The 22,967-nt window shown below is 35.5% G+C and overlaps 1 protein-coding gene across 3 annotated transcripts in view; it reads left to right on the forward strand.

The window, feature by feature from the left end:
• The window catches only part of ARB2A (ARB2 cotranscriptional regulator A), a 484,107-nt gene extending 462,758 nt beyond the window's left edge, over window positions 1-21,349 (forward strand). For 2 of the 3 annotated variants that reach the window (XM_081275629.1, XM_081275628.1), the window contains exon 10: window positions 15,424-21,349. In XM_081275629.1, the coding sequence (XP_081131755.1) occupies window positions 15,424-15,566 (143 nt within the window). In that variant the 3' untranslated portion in view covers window positions 15,567-21,349. The remainder of the gene's footprint in view (window positions 1-15,423) is intronic. The other variant, XM_081275627.1, reaches the window with a different exon arrangement.
• Window positions 21,350-22,967: the final 1,618 nt, after the last annotated feature.

Here is a 22,967-nt window from a genome sequence, read left to right on the forward strand (position 1 = left end):
TAAAGCCACTATTGTGCACAGTGGTTTGCTTTTATCACCTAGGTGCAGAGAATCATAATCAGTTATGTTACCCTCTCTGTATTTGTGAAATTATTGGCCGTCTAGCAACTGTGAAGTTGCGTATCTTATCCCTACTTTATCTCATTTCACTACTAGCTCTTTACTCATCATCCCTTTTTTTTTTTAATTGAGCTAGTATAGTGTTTCTATAAATCTTCTCAAGTGCTATTTTCAATAAAAGATATGAATAAATAACTATTAGGCAAAGCAAAGGTAACTTTATTGCTCTGTTCTGTCATAACATGATACATAATATGATGTTATAAATTTTTTACTATTAAATCATTGTAAAGGTTTATCATTTCTTAACACCCTTTGTTACAGTTTTTAAATAAATAATATTTTTCTAGCAAACAGGTTATAACATTCTTTATTATTCTGATTCTTAAAGTACCTTTGTCTTGATGCTATAGATTTTTCTTCATATACTACTTCTTTTAGCAAAATTTTCCACACCCCTGTATTCCTACTGATGGATATAAATTTTGACCCCAAAGAATTGATATCTGACCAACTCAAGATATGTTATTTTTAGAAACCAACATCTTCCTTTTTTCATGTGCAGATTAATCCTCTACTTTAACCTAACAAGTGGCTTCAAAGGTGTTTCCCATCAGTATGAATTTCAAATTTTTTTCTGTGGGATAGAAATAAAATAATAGGTACCATCTGCCTACAGCAATGCATGAAAGATATATTTGAAATTCTTTGGGAACAATTCCCATCCTTTGCTACTTTAGCAATATCCAAGTAAGAAATTCTCACTCTGGCTTTAAAGGAATTGGAAGGGAAAGACCTTCATAGCCTTGTAATGAAATTTAAAATGTTGCTACAGCCAGTATACAAAGCAACAAAGTGGGAGCAATATGTTCTTGCCAAATTCTCAAACACATATAAGTACATTTATTCTCCACTACAGTATCTCAAATCCCAAGATTATAAACATTTTTAAACTCAGAGGTAAATTTCATTACAGAGGAAGAAAATTTAATTTCTTAGGCAACATTGAAAAATTTCAGCCTATTAATCATCTGGAAGTATGGGGGGGCATATGAAAAGCCCAATTAAAGTTTTGAAATGTCTTATTAGGATGAAATTCAGTATAGATGTAGTAAGGATTATGATTATAAACAGTGTTTCATAATTCTTCTTAGTAATTGTTTAGGTATATTCCGTTGTGTTCAGTTTTTATTGTAAATCAGTTGTTAGTGGAATTTCATATTTAGTTTAATTATTCATGAATTCTCTTTATCCTAATACTTTATAATACTATCTGATGTTGAGTAGTCAGTCCTATTTAAAATGTTCTCATGCTATTTTCTAAACTAATGAAAAGTAGTGGTTTACTATTTTTACATAATACATTTGTGAGTATATTATTTAATTTAAAATTAATTCATTTTTATCTTAAGGGAAGATGTTGTTCTATATGTATCAGTAATGTTATGTAAATAAGTTTAGGATCTTTTAAGAATTATTGGCATGTAGAAGATATTTACATTGTGGGATTTGAATAAGGGAGGGAAAAATATTAATAAAGGACATGATTTGGGAGGAAGAAATTGGGAATAAAATTAAAGTAGTATCAGACACTGTGAGGACAACTCTAGACTTGGAGACTGAATGAATCAAAAATAGTCTTATTTCCACATTACCTTAATTAGCATGAAAAGTGTTAAAAGTATAACTGACACTTTGAAACACTGTCAGAGTCTGTCATAAGGCCTGAAGTCAGCAACTGGATAATATTAACTGTTCTTTCTAATGTGTATCATTTAAAAAGTCAATCAGAAGAGAAAAATATAGTAACTTGGGCCAGTTTTATATTGTTTTTAATAATTCACATGATTTTATTTATCTTATTAGTTAATGGTATAAAATATCCTCAAATATATTTATACCATTAAATATATTTGAGGCTATTTTGTTTATAGTTTAAAGTTTTCTTAAATTTATAACTGGAAGAAAGAAAACATCTAAGAATTAGGATAAAGCAAAACTTAAATCATTCACATATGCTATGATTGTTTTTATAGAAAACTGAAAATCTACAGATGAATTTTCAGGATAAAAAAGATAATTCAGCAAAAGTTTCTGGATACAAAATCAATATACAAAAATCAAATTCATCCTTATATTTCAACATGCAGTTAAAATAAAATGTTTTAAAATCCACTTACTGCAGCATCAACAAATATGAGGTAGTGAAATTTTAAAAGATATATATTTGTGGATTCAGTCACTCAATGTATGAAAGATGACTGTTCTTCCCAAATTGATACATAAATACCAGCAAGATTTTTTTAAGAGATAACAGTCTTGCTATGTTCCCCAGGCTGGCCTCAAATACTAGGTCTGAAGCAATCCTCCTCCTTTGTCCTTCATAGTAGCTGAGACTATAGGCCTGTGCCACCAAGCCCAGCTTACCAAAGTTCTTTTTGTAGGTGTAAAGTACTAAAATCTCAAGATCACTCTAACTTCTGACACCAACTACAAATTTAGATATCCCTAAAACTACCATTGGGGTTTGATGATTTATCAGAAGTGCTCACAGAACTCACTGATAGCTATTATAATCACGCTACAGCATAGTACAGCAAAAGGATACTGAAACATAAAGAAAGAAAAGTAGTTGATGTGGGATCAGGTTAATCAAGGAATTAGAGTAAGTGACTATGAAACTGGATCTTCAAGCTACTAGACATACATCTTCTGAAATTTTTTACTATGTCAGTTTACAAATATTGACTACATTAATACAAAATGTCTTTGTAGCCAAGCGCAGTGGCACACACCTACAATCCCAGTGACTCTGGAGGCTGTGAGGATCACAAGTTCTAGGCCAGCTTTGGCAACTTAGCAAGACTCTGTCTAAAAAAGTAACGTGTTTGCCTATCATAACCTATGGTCTTTAGATTTCTCAAGTGTGATATGAAATTTCATTATTATTTAATTATCTTTATCATTTTTATTATTAAAATGAAATTCCATCTGGGGTCCTCCCACATCTTTACTGTTTTATATTTAATATATTGCTATCTGTATCTCAACTTGGGTCAAGCCAAGTACATCTTGAGAATATGAGCTATTGAACAGTTGAAATTTGACTCTCTGAGAGTTCTCAGTTCTGACCATTCCCTAACCTTCTTCTGATGCTAGAAACTAATCTCTTTAGTTTAGCTAAAGAGATCTGAAAGATATTTTGAGTGTCAATGCTTATCAACTGGTTTCTAATGAACTCTGAACCACCTGAATCTACCTCATCAGTTTGTTGGTACAGGCTAGAAAAACACTCAACTTCCTTCAGCTTTATTAGAGTATCCAACCATCATTATATTTCAATTTTAAAGGAATTTATTTCTTAACTCTAAATGCTAGCACACACTTCAATATATGATAGCTTTATCAATCTGTGTTGAAGGCAAATAAAGTCTGACCTCAACCTTCAAAAGCTTTACAGTAGTAACATCTCTGGCTGAACTTCAGAGTCACCAGAGTCACAGATGTTCATTCCCTGAGATAGGACTTTAGAAGATGGGGACCTAGGCCTCACTTTCTAATTTTGAAGACAAAGGAGATAATACTGAAACACAAGACAATATGTTGAGTAACTAAAGATATTTTTAAAGGGAGAGGTCTTACAAATTTGAAAAGATTTAAGAAATGTCAATTGAGCTGGGCCTAGGAAGACAGGAAATACTTACAGAAGAGTTGAGGTCATTATAACCCTGAAAAGGCTGGGACCACAGAATGGAGGACTTTAAACCAAATTAAAGAATTTCAACCTATTTGATAGATTAAGGGGAGCCACTGGATATTTTTGAGCAGAGGAAGAAGTAGAGGACACAAATGATATTTTAGAATTTTTCAGCCATTAACAAGGGTACAAAATAGAAGCAAAGAGATTAAAGGCAATAAAGACTGTTAAGTGGCAGTGTCTCAATTCTAAATGATTGGTCATTAAATCTAGATTACTCTAGCTAGCAGGGGGAATGGAAAGGAAAAAGATTAGAAAAGCTGTGCTTAAGTGTACTCATTGAGATTTGTTAATTCATTGAATCACAAAGCAGCAAAGTAGGGAAAGAGAAAAATCAGAGGTGACTCAGGCTTTGAGGTAGAGTGCTAAGAGAATGTTGTGCCCTTCCATAGAAATGAAGAACTAAGTGGAAAAGTCTAAAAAGCAAGCCCAGTCATGTCTAAACTCCTTGCAAAAATGGAATGCTGTGATATTGTATTCCCCATCCCAATATCTTCCCACTTCACAAAACAGTCCTTATTCTAAGGGCTGAGAAATCAGAGGTGTCACAACATATGTAACAGAAACAGAATTGTTAGAAAAAATGTTTGTAGTTCAACTACCTTTTATATTCATTACTTTTAAAAACTGTTTTACTAGGCTCTACTTCAAGTCTTACTGCATCTTACTATTACTGTATCATTGATTTTATTTATTATAAGTGAACTATCAGTAAATGAATTTTTGTACTCTGAAGTATATAGGTACTCTGAAGTATATAGAAGACTGAGGTCCAGAGAATACTCTAGAGGCCAAAGGAGTTAGTGAATGCAATTAGGAAGACTTAAATCCATCTTTCTAACTCCCCATAATCCATTTTCCACATATCATACCAGCCAGTGTACTCTAAAAATGTAAATCAGATTATATTTTTCCCCAGTTTTAAACCCTGCAAACAGCCCTCCCTGTGCACTTGGAATAAAACTCAAACACTTCACCATGGCCTACAAAACCTTACATGGCCTGGAGGCTTCCCACCTCTCTGAGTCATCTTCTACCACTTTCCCTGACCCATTATGCAGTTCTGTCACTCCAGCCTTTCAGTTCCTCCCCTGTGAGAATCTCTTTCCTTCTTAAAACCCCTGCTCTTTAGGAGTTTTGTTGAGGAAGTCAGTTTCTAAGTTGAGATGATGGAGTGTTGGACCTACATTTTCTTCTAGTAAATGCACAAACCAAGGTACCCTTCAACAGATCAGTGGGTAAAGAAAATGTGATATATGTATAAATTTTATATATATATATATATATATAAATTATATATATGTACATATATACACATATATAATATATATGTTTATATATTATATAATATATATCAGAATGTTACTCAGTCATAAAAAATAATGACTTTTGACATTTGCCAGTAAATGGATGGATCTGGAGACTATCATGCTTAGTTAAATAAGCCAATCCCCAAACACTATATGTCAGATGTTCTCTCTGATATGCAGATGCTAACACGAAATAAGAATGAAGGTAAAAATAGAAGTTCAGCAGATTAGACAAAGGAGAATGAAGGGTAGGGATGGGGGACAAAATTAGGAAAACAGTAGAATGAATTTTACATAACTTTCCTATGTACATATGTGATACACCACAGTGAATCTCCATATCTTGTACAACCACAAGACTGGGATCCTAATTAGAATAAAATATAGCCCATGTTTGTATAAATATATCAGAATATACTAATGTATAACTTAAAAGGACAAATTTTTTAAAAAACTGCAGTTATTCTTTCAGAACTCTTCCTGCAGCACTCTGCATCTGCCATCCAGGTCTCAGGTCAAAAGTTTTTTCCACTCACTTAAAAGTGAAGACCACCTCCACCTCCCCTTCATGCTCTTCACATTCTCTGTTATGCTTTTTTCATAGTACTCCATCTCTCCTAAATCATGTTCATTGGTTTCCTTTTCTCTCTGATATGTTGATGCTAATACACCAATCTACTACTAGCAAGTATGCTTCAAAAACAAAGTCTTGCAGGTGCAGTGGCATGCATCTATAGTCCCAGCAGCTTGGGAGGCTGAGGCAGGAAGGTCAAAAGTTCAAACCAGCCTCAGCAATTTAGGTCCTAAGCAACTTAGCAAGGCCCTATCTCAAAATAAAATATAAAAAGGACTGGGGATGTGGCTCAGTGGTTGAGTGCCCCTGGGTTCAATTCCTGGTACCAAAAAACAAAACAAAACAGTCTTTATATATAATCTTGCTCACCACTGCATCCCTAGCACCAAGAAACAGTACCTGGCATACAATAAACACATTGTATGACTGTATGAATTAATCAGTCACAGGAACTCTGGGAAAACTGTATGCTCAAATAATACATCCATTTTAGAGTAGAATCCACACTTAAGGAAGGAGGACCACAAAGATTCAAATATTTGTTTTTTGTTTGTTTGTTTGTTCTGAGACAGGAACTCACTGTGTTACCCAAAATGGGCTCTAACTCATGATCCTCCCACCTTCCCCTCCCTAGTAGCTGAGATGACAAGCATGCACCACCATACTCATCTTGTTGTTTTTCTGAGTAAGAAAATCATTTTGCAGTTCAGTCAGTCAAGCTTACTTTCCCTCTGTGTTCTTTTCTAAGAGTTTTATGGTTTCAGGTCTTACATTGAGATCCATTTTGATTTTTGTGCATGGTATAGGATAAGGGTACAATTTCATTCTTTTTTTTTAAACCAGGGATTGAACCCAGGGTGCTTAACCACCAAGCTACAACCCCAACCCTTTTTATTTTTTATATTGAGATAGGGTCTCACTAAGCTGCTTCTGGCCTCACTGTAATGCTAAGGCAGATCTTGAACTAGCAATCCTCCTGCCTCAGCCTCTCAAGCCACTGGGATTACAGGTGTGTGCCACCATGCCCTGCTATTTCATTATTTTCTGTTTGTTTATGGTGCTGGGGCAATTTTGTTATTTTGCATGTGGAAATCAAGTCTTCTCAGTGCCATTTATTGAAATACCTATCCTTTCTGCATCATGTCCTCATGGTGCCCTTGTCAAAAATGAGTTGACAGTATATATTTGAATTTATATCTGGGATCTCTCTTCTGTTCTATAATTGTTTTATGTTTCTGTTTTATGACAATATCATACTGTTTTGATTACTATAGCTTCCTAATATAATACTATTTAAAATCAGGAAGTATGATGCTTCTAATTTTTTTCTCAGTATTGCTTCAGCTAGTCTTGGGTTTTGTGGTTCCATATAAATTTTAGGATTTTTTTTTCTATTTCTGTGAAAAATGGCATTGGAATTTTGATAGGGATTTGCTTAGATAGACCTGGAAGACATTATGCTAAGTTAAATAAAATAGACACAAAGAAAAATATTGTATGATCTCACTTCTGTGTGAATTTTTTTTAAGTCAAGTCTACATGAGATAAAGAATAAAAGTGGTTACTATGGGCAAGGAAGAGAAGAGGAAATGGTAAGATATAGGAAAAAGTATATAAAGGAGATTTGTGGGATAGAAAAAAATCTAGAGATCTAATGTACAACAGGAGAGCTATAGTTAATAAAACTTCATTAGGGATTTGTGTTAATAAATATGTTTTAGCAGGTGGTCACAGAAAAAAAGTGATTATGCAAGATAGGTATGTTAATTTGTTTCATTGTATTAAACATCTTACTACCCATATGTATCCCATGGAATTATGCTATAAGCCACAAATGAACACAAAAATGTTTATGTTTAAATAATATTAAAATAAAATAAGATGCCAGAAGAAAGTAACAAAAGGAAACTGGAAAAGAGGAGCTTTTGGAGACACTTGGATTTTAGTTTTTAAAGGACACAATGTGTCCCTGGAGTCCAGGTCTTCTGGCAATTTTATTCACTGTAGTCCTCATGTTGTATTTGAAACCTATAGACTTATTCATATTATATACCTGCTACTTTGTATCCTTTGACTTAAATTTCTCCATTGCTTCCCCTCCTTCCTACTACTATAAAACCAAAGAAAGCTCTTCTATATTAGCTCTCTGAGTTCAGTAGACAATTGAAGTAATAAAAATGCATCAATTTTTTATTGTTTGGGAGCAGGCTGATTAGTAATAATATTTGCCCCAAGGCTCAACATAAGATACCAGCAGCTACTACAAGCTGTCTACTCTGCCTCAAGAATAAGTTTACTTCCTAGAGGTGTCCCTTATGGTCTTAAGTTACCCCGTGACCCTCCCTCCCCTCCTACCTCCACCAAAGATAAGAGATAACTTGGTGGAAAAGTTACTAAACAAACAAAAGTACAGGCTTCCTTCCAAAACTGCAAATGATCCAAAAGCTTCTGCCACTGATTTTGTCTTTTATTTCAGCCTCTTTTCTGTGGTCAAACTTGACATCCTGTCTTTAGGGTCTCAACACAATGCCAGATAGGCTTGCAACCATGATAGAAATGGAAAGAGTCTTGCCTGTATCTTATACAGAAAACTTAACAAGGCAGTGTAACCTGTTTACTGAGCTGCACTTAGTATTTCCTTTGTACAGTCTCCATGAACTTCACACCCTGCCCTATTCACACTACCTTCCACCGCAGCAGTCTCACACTTATCCCTTCTAACTTGCAGGGTTGCCATTAAAAGCCCTTCTCTATTCTAACATTGGCATGTTTGTATTGTTTAAATTATATTCTTAGAAACTCTAGAGTTAATTTTAAATAAATTTCAGTTTTATTTTAGAAGGCACATTATTTTTCATGCTCTGATATTTCTCTGGTTCTTTATAACTTTCTAAAAATAACTGCTGGTGAGCTCAAAAATTCATTAGTTAATCCCACTGGGACCCAATAATGCATATTACATACCTCCTGATTTTTATGTATTAGATTTTCTCAAGAATTCCCTTACCTGGTATTATCAACATAGCTATATTGACAGGGTCTTCATTACTTTCTAATTGCCCCTACTTCTTTTTCTTGTTAAAGATCAATTTTTAAAATACAGCTTTGTCATTTTGAAAATAGCATAGACATGTTATCCTGTTAATATTAATGTGTTTCATAGCTTTGTAGTTTCTTGCTCTTGTATCATAGTAACTTACAGTTTATTCATTTTATTACCTTTTTCTTTAAAAATGCATTTTTAGAGGGAGGTGCACAGTGAGAAGATAGGGGCATGTGTTGGGTTTTTCTCCCTGAAATATAGATATAAAACCATGATCATTTGTATTCAGTGGTGATTTTTGTGAAAAGTGATAGTTCCTATTCTAAACCAGAACTTAACAAGTAAATTGTGCATAGATTATTCCATGATCTTTTGGTCTAAGGCCATGTAAAATAAAATGAGTAGCAATAATAAGAATAGTGAATGACTAACCAAGAAATCCTTCTGGATTATCTTTATGGTGTAATTATTTACTTTACCCTCAGAGTGTCCATCACTCTTTACTGTTTATTGTTTGCTATTTACCAGTAAACCTCATCTCTGTCAAATCTAAATCATGTAGATATTTAATATCATTTAAAGAAAGACTTTTTGCTTTCCAACAGAATTATTCCCTCTATTCATTGACAAGGTATACAATCCACTGCCTCATTTTAAAATATTCTATTTATAAGGCTAGTGGTATACCTCAGTGGTAGATCACATGCTTAGCATACACAAGGCCCTGGATTCAATCCCTAGCACCAAAACAAACAAAAAATTCAATTTGCAAGAATCATATCTATGTTCCACTTTTTAAGGCGACTACCATACTAAACAGGATACAGCTTCAGAATAGTATACATCTATCAAAATAAACATCAGGATTTGAGCTACTAGCTCAGTAGCATATTTTAGCATAGTTTTTGCCCCCTCCTCCACCTAAAAAAGTTCTCAGCACTAAGATTAAGAGAAATGTAGACAAGTATGCCTTGTAAGAAACTCTTGGATTGGAGTCATCACAGGAAGAAGCAAGGAGAATACACAAGATAGAAGATATAGTAATGTTTTCATCTCTCTTATTCTGTTCTTTGAGTGCTCTTGGTGCTATTTTCAACCATCTTTATGTTTAATTTCTAAAAGCTATTACATGAATGTAACCCTCTTTGTCAGTTCTATCACAAGACACTTTTTCTTAAATAGGTAGTCTTTTGGGAAAACAAATGATACATTTTAGCAATTTGATCTTTCTCACGTGATTTATAAACTCATCCTTCATACTTAAAGTTTCTAATCCTTTTGACTATTTGTGTTATCTTTGCTGCCTTGAAATTGGTGACAATTCATTTTTACAAAAGTGATATAGGCCAAGGATAGATATTCAGTGTGGTATTTTAATTAGAAGCTCTCCTGCCTTTTAGTTATTTCACAATGAATATCATCATTGACAAACAGTATTTGTGGAAGAAACATAAGGAAAATAATAGGTAAGTGTTCTCTGGTTTGCACAAAGATAAAAAAGAATAGAGTTCTGCTTGTCGGGAGAATTAGTCTATAATATAATAAAAAATAATTAACTATTTGTTTCTATTCAAGCTGGCCTTTGATTACCTAAATACTTCCTATTATAACAAATATTATTGCAGTGTTTTTACTATCCTGAAACAAATTCCAGAGTTACTATAATCTACCTACTTAGAAGATAGTTAAATCATTGTAATGCTTTTATTTTTGTATAGAAGGAATGTAAAACATAGTAAAACTAATGTGCATTTCAATATTAAAAGTGCTCTGGAAAATCTGTATGAGCAGGCATAATAAAAGTAGTCAGATACTTGGTCCTATGCATAAAATCACCATGAATTTGACAGCTACAAATGCAGGTTCATACAGGTATGCTTATTGGCAAAGCAAGTACCATGGCATGGTACCATCAGTGATGAGATTTTCTCATGGAGTTAGCCACTCTTCGTAATCTTCTGTAAAACACAAAGTAAACAGTCTCTTCAAATTACAAGGTTGTTGCACTAAGAAAATTCAGTACATATTAAAATTGAGTGAAATGTACTTTAAGTTTATTTGCAGAACAAATTCAAATTATAAGACCATATAAATATAAATAGGTTTTTCAAGTACATGAATAGCGATGGAACATTTGAAAACCATGTGGGATGCAGAACAATTCATCATGCAGTAGGGTCCTACAAATTACAGGATATCCACCCATCCCTGATCTTCTCCTGCTTAATGATAATAGCACCTTCCCGTCATCTTGACCACCAAAGATATTCCTATAAATGTCCAAAATATCTCTAGAGGACACTACCATTCCCATTAAGAGCCACTGATTGAGACTGAGCAAAGGCACTTTTTTGTAATGAAGCACTGTGACCCTTTACCTTTTACTTTTATACTGAATTGATTTTATAGATTAGGAAACTGAATTTACCCCCAAAGTGAATTATCCAGCTAGAATAAGCCTGCTGGTCAAAAAGGATATAGAAATCATTCCTGAGAACTAGAAGGCATTTAATGTGGGAAAGCCCTTTACATCCCACTTTGTGTAAGCCTCTCTAGATTAGGAAAATGGGGATTTGAAAAATGAAGAGAAGTTTACAGACCCTAAAAAGGGGAGCTTTTGATAAAGGTAATGTTGTGCTAAAGGAAAGACCATGCTCTGAATGAAAAGCTATTGTTCTCTCTTTCAAAACATGACTAGGGATAAGTGGAGTGGACTAGTTTCCCTTTACTGCCACATCATTGCAGTTTATTAATAACTGGATACGTGTGTGTGTGTGTGTGTGTGTGTGTGTGTCACACTAGGGGTCAAACCCAGGACTTCACACATACTAGACAAGCACTATACCCCTAAGCTACATCTCCAGTCTTTTTTTTTTTTTTGGGACAGGGTCTCATTATGTTGCTGGTTGCTGGCCTTGAACTTGACGTCTTCCTGAGTACTTGGGATTGCAGGCATGTGCCACTGCACCTGCCCTAGATGCTTTTTTTAATTGGCCCAGACTTAAATCTTGTATATCCTTTTGAATAGATAATTTAGTGGCCAAGTATTTCTATATTATGGAATAAAACCACCAGTCTTTACTTCCTAATGTGTGTGTGTGTGTGTGTGTGTTATGTATGTGTGTGTATGTATGTGTTTTGGGGGTACCAGGACTTGAACTCAGGACACTCCACCACTAAGCCACATCCCCAACCCTATTTGTATTTTATTTAGAGAAGTCTCACTGAGTTGCTTAGTGCCTTGTCAGTGCTGAGGCTGGCTTTGAACTCACGATACTCCTACCTCAGCCTCCCCAACTGCTGGGATTACAGGTATGCACCACCACACCTGACTAAAGCAATGTAGTTTTTAAGTACTAGAAAGCTACCCTCAAAAGTTTTCATTCACTGTTATGTAGATTTTTACATTAAATTGAAAATATTTTTATTGAACATTGTCAGTGAAGTTTTGAAAATGGTCTCCCAACATGATCTTGAAATGTGTCTATGCAGCCCCCAAAATAGACATGCAGTTATCCAACTTCCAAATGCAATTATTATTAAAAAATCCACTTTCAAATTTTCAGAAGTTTTATATAAAATATTAATTTCATCATACACTTGTTTAAAGAAAATCTTCCCTCCCCTGCTCCATTCTCTATAATTTTGTTGATGGCCTACCTTGCTTACTATCTTTGCTGCTATTAACTTTCCTTCCTCTTCCTTATTATTTATACTCTTAAATTACAAGAGTAAATGTTGAGAGTCAGCGCAGGTACTCAGTTATTTCAGTAACTTTTGTCTTTTCAGCCCAGGACTAAACAAGCAAGGAATCATCATAAACTAAAAATAAAAAGCTTTTGTGAGAACTTTATCAACAGGGAAATTTATTCATCCTTCAGAAAGATTGTCACCAGGAGCCTGGCATGGTGGCACATGCCTGTAATCCCACCTGAGACAGGAGTTCAAAGCCAGCCTCCACAAAAGCCAGGTGCTAAGCAACTCAGTGAGATCCTAACTCTAAATAAAATACAAAATAGTGCCGGGAGTGCTGGGGATATAGCTGAGTGGTAGAGTGCTTGCCTTGCATGCACAAGGCACTGAGTTCCATCCCTAGCACCAAAAAATAAAATAAAATAAATAAATAGTGCTGGGTTGTGGCTCAGTGGTTGAGTACCCCTGAGTTCAATCCCCAGTACCAAAAAAAGAAAAGAGAAAGATTGTCACCAGGAAAGAATAAAGGTATTAAAATTGCTTTAGACCATTGACTCCTCAGGTCCCTTTAGATTCATAAATTGAATTGGTTTTCAAGGGGTGGGAGGAATTAGGAGATGAGTTCCCTGAGAAAGCTTACAAATTGATCATATAGTTGGTAACACTAGCAGGTGTAAATGTGATCACTAAGGAGGAAATGCCAAATGTAGCAAGAAGCTTGGGAAATTAGTAGGAAAAAAGACAATTAACACCTTTTTCTTTCTGAGTGTGTGTGTGTGTGTGTGTGTGTGTGTGTGATGTACTATATATCTGAGAATGGCCTGTCAAAAGGAAGAAATACAACTGATTTTAAAATATTTTATAAGTGCAATTTAGTAGTTGTTTTTAAAATGAAATTGGAGTTGCAGATGCTATAGAGAAAAGATATTTCATAAACCTACTTGGAAACTGGGCCTCCTTCTAGATATATCCACAAAATTTTATTTAAAGTACACATGTCAGTAATATATGGAGAATATAAATGCCTCCAAATTTAAAAATTCCTTTAAGATTATCATTTGAATAAATCAATAATAATAATAATAATGTCTGGATACATTTTAAAGAACTTGAAATTTTATACACCTTTTGATGCAGGCAAGCATATATATAATTTTTTCCCAAGAATTCTATTAAGAATTGTCAAAATTCAGTTAGGCACTTTAGGATTTGCCAGGATAAAACTACACTCATCCCTCCCTTCCATTGAATAATATTGAATTGTGCCTGAAATGAGTAAGCAAATAGAGAAATGACCTCATTTTTTTAGTCTGAATACAAGTAGTGTTGGGGGATATTTCTCAAGGGTATGACTTCAGTATTGGATCTTAGTTCCAAATGCAGGTTCATAAGGCCAATCTGCCAAGGAGAATAAGATGAGAACATCCCTGTGAGAGCAACTATGAAGAGAAGGGTTCTCTGGCAAGGCCAGTTCCCACAGCTAAGTCACATGCACAGATTGTAGCTTCCTACTCTCTGGCCGACCGACTGCAGCCATAGCATCCTTATTGTTGTAACTCCCAGATTGTGATACTGTCACAAAACTGTTGCTAAGCAACAAATGTGGTTACCAGGTCTCGGCGAATAGCTGAAGGGGAAAGCAAAGTGTTGCACCATTGTAGAGTAACCATAGCAATGACCTACTATTACAGACTAAAGAATTATCATTAACAATGTTAAAGTATCAGACAGAGGCCCTGAATTTGGAGACTTCCAAGCAATATCTCTGCATAATTGAGTGATCTAAGAAGAGATTTCAACTGTTTCAAAGCTTTTCACTCATTTCTATGGTAGTCTTTGTATTTATTTTTATTTTTGAATTTTAAAAATTGTTCAGTTATGAAAATATTGTTTAAATGATATGAGCTTTCACAACTAGTCAAAACCAGATTAACTTATTGCTTCATGTATTCTCATGCCTGCATCAGTGTTATTTGCTGCCTGTGTCAAACTGAAAGTAGATTTGATTTGGAAAACAGTGTACATTAATATTAAATCAAAGCCATAGAAAGAAGCTGTAGTAAAATAAAATAACCCTGTAGAACTGACGACTAGCCAATGTTTTCTGATTTCCTCCTTACAAATCAGTAGGCCTAAATGCCATTTTAGTAGTTACTGCTTTGAAACATGTTTTAAGTTATCCTAAATCTACCCCTAAAACCGTAAAAATGTCACCCACTAAGATACTTCAAGGAATAGTCTCTTGAATCTTGTCCTTTATTAAACATCCCACACGATTTTGTCCCAGTGACCTCGCTAAGACAATCATGTATAACATCACAACTTCTGGGAGAGGCAAGAAAAATCCCCCCCACCTTTTTTTTTTTTTTTTTTCCTTGGGAAGCAAAAACGCTTGAGTGCTCTGGGGCGGGTGTGGAAGCGGGATCCAGCTCACAGGGGAAACCAGTGCGCGCGGAGCCTGGGGAAGTAGGTGGCTGCCAGGCAAGAGAGGGAGTGGCCCTTCCGCCGAGCTCCTCGATTGGCCCGGAGGGGTTTAGGCCACGGGCTTCCCGGCCGCGCCTCGGGCAACCCACGAGGCAGGTCCCGACCGCATTCCCGCGTCGGAGACGTGATGGGGACTCGGGCCGCAGTCGGCCGGAGGCCCCTGGGGCTTCGCACCCTGAGACCCCGCGGAAGTCCGTCCCACTGAGCCCTGGGGTGGGGCAAAGTAAGCCCTCATTTGTAGGTACTCCCTGGAGCCGCCGCGCCGCGCGGTGCCTCGCCTCCCCCGGGTAGTCAGCTTGAGAAGCGCGCCCACGAGGGGGCGGCGCGGGGCTCCGAGGGCTGCGGGGACCCTGGCTCCGGGGGCGAACGCGTGTCAGCGCAGGGCTCGGGCTGGACGCGCGGAGGACATGCCGGTTGCCTCGGCTGCCTGGCGGTCGCCGCCCCAACCTGCGCCCGACCGCGAGCGTGGCCACTTCGTAACTGAATCTGTGTTTTTCGGCAGGCACCGACCGTCACGAGCTAACTTCCTGGAAGAGCTTCCCGTCTATTTTCAAATTCTTTACCGAAGCCTCTGAGGCAAAGACCAGTTCCCTCAAGCCGACTCTGACGCGACGCTCCCACCGAATAAAGCACGAAGAGCTGTAAGAGGAGAGCGAGCGAGACGGGGGAGGGGAAGCCAAGGAACCACTCTGGAGCATGCATCCACACGTCGCCTAACTGCTTGCTGTCGGGGAGCAGACTCCCAGCCCCTCATTAGATTGTTTTCTTCCTAGAGCACAGGGTCGTGATATATACATCTAAATAGCGTTTTGCATTATTTCTAGATGAGTGCAACTGTCAAAGCAATATGGGTTCACTGGTCGTGCTTCCTGCGGGCTGAGCTCGGGCTTCGCGCTGCCCGTCAGCGCGCAGATTAAGGCTGACAGCGCCCTGCCTGGCGCGGCCGGCGCTGCTCTAATTGCCCTGACGGAGCCCGCGCGGGCGCTGCGGGGCGAGCGGCGTCTGCGCGGTCCTACCGCCCGCTGCAGCGCAGCCGCTGCTTTCTTCACCCGCCCACCCCCTAATCATGTCCATTTTTCCCGCTCTGAGAGGAGCAAGCTTTGATTCTAGACTTCAAACTTTTCATTTTAACTAAGTTTTTCCTCAAGGGCATATTATGCCCCCCCCCTTAGAAAGTGCCGCCCATTGCCAAATTTAAATTCAGAACATGAATGCCATGATGTACCATGTAGTTTTGGGAGTGCAAATTGTTCTCTTCCTAACGATCTATTTTCATTTCGAGAAGAAAATCTTTGCATAAAAAATCTATTAAAGTACCGAATCTGCTTTACTGCTGAAAATCCTTACAAGTTGAATGTGAGACTTTTACAGTCTCTAATTTCAGAAGAGACCACTTAAACCAAAACATAATGAGCAGATCTTTTAAGTATAGGTGGGAAAGGTCTAATTTTCAATGGAATTTCCAGCTTTCTGATTAGGATTGACTTTACTTTTTATATATGTAATGTGTATTGAGTGGTATTGTGATTTAGATAACACACTTAAGTTCTGCTTCTTAAGTCTTAGCTGTGGAGAAAGGTGGTGGTGGTGGTTGTCTTTGTTGTTGTTAATCCTTACTAGAGTGATCTACTTAGAGTTTTCCTGAGCTAGGTCCTTTTACAGATAGAATTTTTTATTATCATCAGGAAAATAAAACTCTACTCTAGAGCCTTTTCCTTCTGAAAGGCTAAGAAGGGCTAAAATGATTCTTTCTGTTTTCTTTTCCAATAGGGAAAGAGAGATTTATTGTGAAAGATTTTCTCCTCTTGGCCCAGTGGCATAATTTTTAGTACTCCACTTCCTCTGTAGGGTTTTACCCTACAGTTTCAACAATTAAGTATTTTAATAAAGTTAAGATTGGCCAACTCTGAAATATAAGGGATAAAATAAGTTAAAATTTTTCTGACTTTCAATTTAAAATATTAAAAATTAACATTATCAATTTTTAATTACTTGGCTTTAATTATCTAGTGAAGATTGTAATAGATGAGGTTCTGAAATTAATATTTTTCATCCTTTTTAAAAGCATATGCAACAACTAATATGCCTGCCTTATTTGAGGACATGATAAAATGTACCCAAAATGACTTAGCACTCTTTAATGCCTCAGAAAAAAATAACCTGAAATCAGTCACCTCATGGATAAATTTTTTATATTATGTATCAATTGCAGCAAATTTTAAAACCTGAATAATATTTCATGCTGTGTTTGGAATACAAGCACATTCATTAGTTCTATAGTTTCAATGATGGCAAACTAAAGTGATCTTTTTTTCAGTGGTTGTGTCTGTATCTTTTGATGTTATTTAAGCGGAAACAACATAAGAGGAAAAATCAAAATGGCATTTTATACAGCTTCTGGGTGGTTTAAAATGTAATCTCAACAATGTCAAGCACATTGGTCTGTGGTACTGACCCTTTTTTATCTGATCTTTCTGATTTTAGAAGTAATGGTGGACTATGTAAAATAATGGTATCTTCCAGTGAGAGGATTTGAGAATTGATGTGAATTGAATATATTTTTCCAAGTGTTACAAATTGTGTGGTGTTTTCAGTATATGAAAATGTTCACAAGAAACTAATTTTGTAGCATTTTAAAAAAACCAACACTTGTGCAATGCTAAATTTGCAAAGCTTCTGCAGCTGAATTAAAGCAAAGTAAATATGCTCAATTTATAAACCAAAAGACTCCTATTCCTTCTCTCCAATTTTCTCACCTCTTTTTTAAAAAAAAATCTTTACTTGTAACTAGAGAAAAATCACTGTTTAATTGCCTTTAATACTTTAAAACTACTGAATTGTAAAGCCTTGTTTAACTATCTATAGAGAGATATTTGCAAACTTAAGTTGTGTAAATGTAATTTCTACTTGTGGATCTGAGCTGTAGCAACCCAGAGAGAGCTAGGCAAACCATTCCAGACCACCTACTGATTACTGATCAGATTCCTTGTTTATAATGTAGGATTCTTTAACCTGTTGATTATGGCTCTATTGGTATAAAGTGTAGTAATATTGTCAATTCAATTTTCCTGCAGTAACAATAGCAGTTGGTAGTAGCCGCTTGCTTACGGGTGGCCAGTGTTAACAGTATTTCTGCTCTGATCTTCTTCCCATTTTGGTGCCCTTGGGTATTTTAGGTGAACAGAGATTTAAAGTAAAGATATAGAGTCTTTATTTTAATTACATACTTAGTATGTAGAGCAAGTGGATGGAAAAGGAGTTGTTGATAATGTAAGATTCAAAGTAGTCCTGTCAAAACTTAAAAGCCACCTAAGCTTTGCAACTTTCTAAAGGTACCTAACCATACAGTCATTAAAAATCGTCATGGATATTTGAAAGGGAGACCATCAACTTGTCATAATTGTTCTTTTCTCATATTTCTGCCTTGTGCTTCAGTCGGGTTGCATTCTTGTTGATATGTCAAAAAAAAAAGGTAAGGCACAGGCATTTCCTATATATTATATATTTCTGTTCACCATTTTTAAATAAAAAGTTTTTCTCAACAAGCAGCAGTGTATTATTCTTGCTCAGAGTTCCTTTATTCACCAGCTGTATAGAGGTTTTTAAACTGAAACATAAAAGGAATGATGGAACAGAATTCATCAATATTTTAAACCTTATAGGTACTTGTTTTTACTATTATTGTTGCTGTAAGGTAATATCCTAACTTTAGTAGAGTCACAATTTGGGTAGCACTATGCACAAAAGTAACATTTTTAAGTCATTAGTTTTTACTATCTAAAATATAACTTTAGTAATAAAATTTGAATAATGCATCATCAAACTGTTGTTTTATAAAGTAAAATTTAATATACTACAAATAAATGTGTTTTCCAAAGGGAGTCTGGGGAGATTAAATTGCTTCTAAACTCATATGTGAGTCCTTGATATACTATGTCCAGTTTGAAACTGACTTGTTTACATTTGTTTCATAGCTATTCCTTCCCTAAAACCTGTAACTCCTTTAAGAGAGTGTGGGTGACAAGATATGTTAACTATGTTATCACTGCTAATAAGTTAGAATTTATTTTATGTTTCTCTGGATTATGTGGACACATGTATATGTGTGTCTTGTTATAATTGTAGTTTTTACTGTAAACTGATAGGTTCCTGTTGGTAGCTGCACTCCTAATTCATTTAAGAAAGATTACTATTACAGCAAGTGTAAAATTTTCTCAAAAACTTTCCCCATGACACTGTGGGGGAAAATGTCTTTAAATAAATGTGAGATAGTCTCATCTTTGAAATATGGGTGGCAGGGGGGGGGTAATGTGATTTTATGATTACTTATTAGGGGCTGTAATAATATAAAATAAAAAACTCCAGGAGGTACTCCCTTTCAAAAATTGAATACTTTCCTTCCTTCCTTCCTTGTATAGAATGACTGAGTGGGAGTCTCTTGAATTGTTCGTCTTCCTTTTATCTAATATTCTATTAATCTCCAAAAAGATCAGTTTGAGTCTGGGAAAGGGTTTTTAATCAACACTTCACAAAGCTTAAAGCTACCCTACCTAAAGTATCAGCTTTGTTAGGCGGTTTTAGATTTAAAGCATTGCAACTGTCATGCACTGTACTAAAGTAAAGAATGTACACCAAGTGGAAGATGTTGCAAAGAGGGAAATAGCACAAAGTCGATTAGTGGAGATTCAAGAACAGAAGTAGTCATCAAAGCATTCCAGCATTTATCTCAAAATCTATGTAGGGTTAAAAAAAAGCAACAATGATAGTTTTAAACCTCACACTTAGGAAGGATGAATGTTGATTTAATTGATTCATTTGGATCGATGTTTTTAAAGTTTCACACCACTGATCTTTCATGTAGTGATGTCTTTAGCAGTCAGTGGTCTGACATGAGCCTTCTCAGATTTCATCAGTGGAACTCTCCATGACATCAAAAATTATGCAACAGCCTGTTCAATGTTAACTTTGGAATTGAGAGACCTCAATGCCAAAGTGCATATTACATTGAAGAACTCTAATCCTTAGAACAAAGGTTTTATAGGAGTAATAACTGTAAATGAGCCACAGAGGTTAAAGAATTGCTAGATAGAAGAAAGCTGTCCTAAAAGTTTGACCATTAAGTGGACATCACAGTGTGACCAATATTTTCCCCTTGAATGTAAAAAGGTTCAAAATGAAAATTTGGCTTAATCCATGAGACCTTCCAGGCAACTTTTCCCAATCATTTGCTTTGAGATTTGTGGAAAACCTTTCACTATATTCTCTGTATTGTTGGGATTGGGTTCTGTTTAAAACACATGAAATATGTTTTAGAAAGAAATCTAAAGAAGTCCTGCATTTTTCCCCCAGATGATTCAGCTTTTTCTTTGGCAATTACATTGGGTGATATGGAAAACTATCATAGGTAAAATAATGTTGAACTGTACTTTGTGACCAGTCTGCAGTACCAATACAAAGAATCTGAAATGAAAAGACAACCAACACCCCAAGAATGATATGTCTCTTTTTAAAGTTTACAATTTGAATAATGAACTTGGATAGAAACTTGGCAGGAAAACAAACCATGGCACCATCACATCACCAACCATTTTCACTTTTCTGTCCAATTTCAGAGTGCATGTGTTTGTGAGTATTTCACTAGATCAGTGACAGCTCTTTATTTGCATAATTATATGCTCTGGTCTGAAGAGAAAACTAACCCCCAAATTTCATGGGTCACCAAACTGCAACAATCAATGTTTTATCACGTATGCTAAGCAAAATCTAAGAAGCTATATGAAGTTTCTTGGGGAGTTTTTACTCCTCAGAAAATTAAAGAGTTTTCCTCTCCTGAATAGATTCAAAATCTTTCCAAGTTCTTTGTAACTGAATTCTGTTTGAAGGCAAAACTAGAGATTAACATGTAGATCTGGATCGTAGACTCACTAGCATTACTTCAAAGTGGCTTAAGAGGAACATTTTTTGGTGCACTAAACTTTTATATTCTTAATATTGCCCTTCATGCTTTCAGGAAAAGTTGTTGGTCAAATTATGATTAGCCAAAATGGAAGTCCAAGCAACTATCATTGACTATAAAGTTCACTTTATAATAAACAGCTCAGGGTTTTTTAAAAACACATAATAAAAAATATGTCTATAGGTACATATATGTATATGTCTCACATACATAGATATCCATCCATGGGATACAGACATCCATTCCTACACTCCACCTGAAATATACAGACAGCATAAACTGTATGTGTATGGTATGTCTATTCGGTGCCTGTAACACAGTATGTGTTGGTCACCATGAATGTTTGTAAACATATTTTCCGTTAAATAAGTCTTTCATGTTCAAAATCTGCAAGGCATTGTATTCAATATTTTTAAATATCTCAAGTTAATTTGCATCTATAAATACTCTTTGTATGTAAGCTCTATTTGTATGTAAGGTTGGCTTTATTTCATTAAAGAAAAAAAATTGATTTAAACTGTTGATGTCTTTAGTTTGTAGGCAGTCTGCCAAATCTGAAATACAATAGAGCACAGAGACACAGTGACTTTTCATGGAGTTATTAGAATCCTAGAAACTATGTCTTTACCTACATTCTTGAGAAATACACTAGAAGTATGATTTAATTCTTCAAAAGTACTTAGATGTGAATTTCATTTAAGAGCATATACTGCAAGTGCCTTTTATTTGAAGGGATTTGTCAGTTTTTTCATCAGGCAGTTTACTGTCATCCAACAGAATATCAGGAAAAAGAAACATTTGAGGGAAAATTTAAGAATCACATAGTTTTGAAGTATTTTATTCTCTAAAAATGAATGAAAAGTCTTTTAGATCAGATACCAGAAATTTCCTTAAATGATACTGTTATTTCAAGTGAAAAGGAAAAGAATTTCTCCCAAGTTTTAATAAAGTTGAATTACAAATTAGACATTTACTTGGTTTTATAATCTAAAAATCCTCTACTTGTCAGGATCACCACACCTCACCTTTGTTACTGTTATTATTGAAACGTTCACCTAGTTACATTCTCTCTGACACTCTCCCCCCATCCTCTACCTGCCCAGAAATGCTGTTGGAACTGAAGGTCTTGGATTCCTCTAGGTGAAAATTCCTCAAAATTGAATCTGTAAAAACAAATAAGTAAATCAAAGTTCAGCATTTTTATCAAAATGACTTGGTAAGCAAATGAATCAAACTTTAACTATAGGTTTAGAAACTATGTGTCTCTGAGTTAGATGGATTGCATTTTATTTTTTAAAGCATAAATTCTTCTAAGGAGAATAATAGACAATAGTCATGCCTATTTACTTTTTTTGCCTCTATTTGACCTTTGTGGGAATATTGCTTAGAGTTTCAGAAAGAGCTCTCAGTTTTGGACTCTGCCAGAAATGAAAAAAAAAAATCTGTTATTTTCCACTGAATTCTACAGATGAGGGGATTGACCCTATACCTAAAAGGCCTAGGTTTCCCTTTTATCATTTTCATTTCTTATTGCTCAAGTACCACCTAATTCCATTGTTTCTGAAAAAGACAACTCTGATCCAGTTCATCTTCATGTTCCTCCAAATAATTTTCCAAGGTTTATTTTCTTCTCCCTTTTTAAAACCACAATCAAATAAATGGCTTTTTTCCAATAAATGTTTACACCTTTTCTGGGTACTTAGATAATCAGGATTTATCAACTGAAGAAATATTGATGGTTGTTGTGGCGGTTTTGTTGTGGATTTTTGTTCGTGGGTTTGTTTTTTGCTTTTGTTTTTGCTTTTGCTTCAGTAAATTACTTAATATTGTCCCCTGGAATAACCAGCTCTAAAAATAACCCTAGCACAGAGTGTCACAATTTGGCTTTCATACAGTTTTGAAAGAAAACCATTAAAATTGCATTGATCTTACAAATATTGATCTAGTGCTTGATATCAAATATCAGATGAAATGCTGTCAGTTGCTGCTGATCATTGTGTCAGCTGTTTGAATTTACATCCTCTTCTTTCTTCATTGTCACATGGATTCAAATTGTTGAGGCTAAGTAAGATTTTCATGATTAAAACAAT

The sequence above is a fragment of the Spermophilus citellus genome (assembly GCF_964194105.1).
Source record: "Spermophilus citellus genome assembly, chromosome: 1".
In the NCBI taxonomy this organism is placed as follows: domain Eukaryota; kingdom Metazoa; phylum Chordata; class Mammalia; order Rodentia; family Sciuridae; genus Spermophilus; species Spermophilus citellus.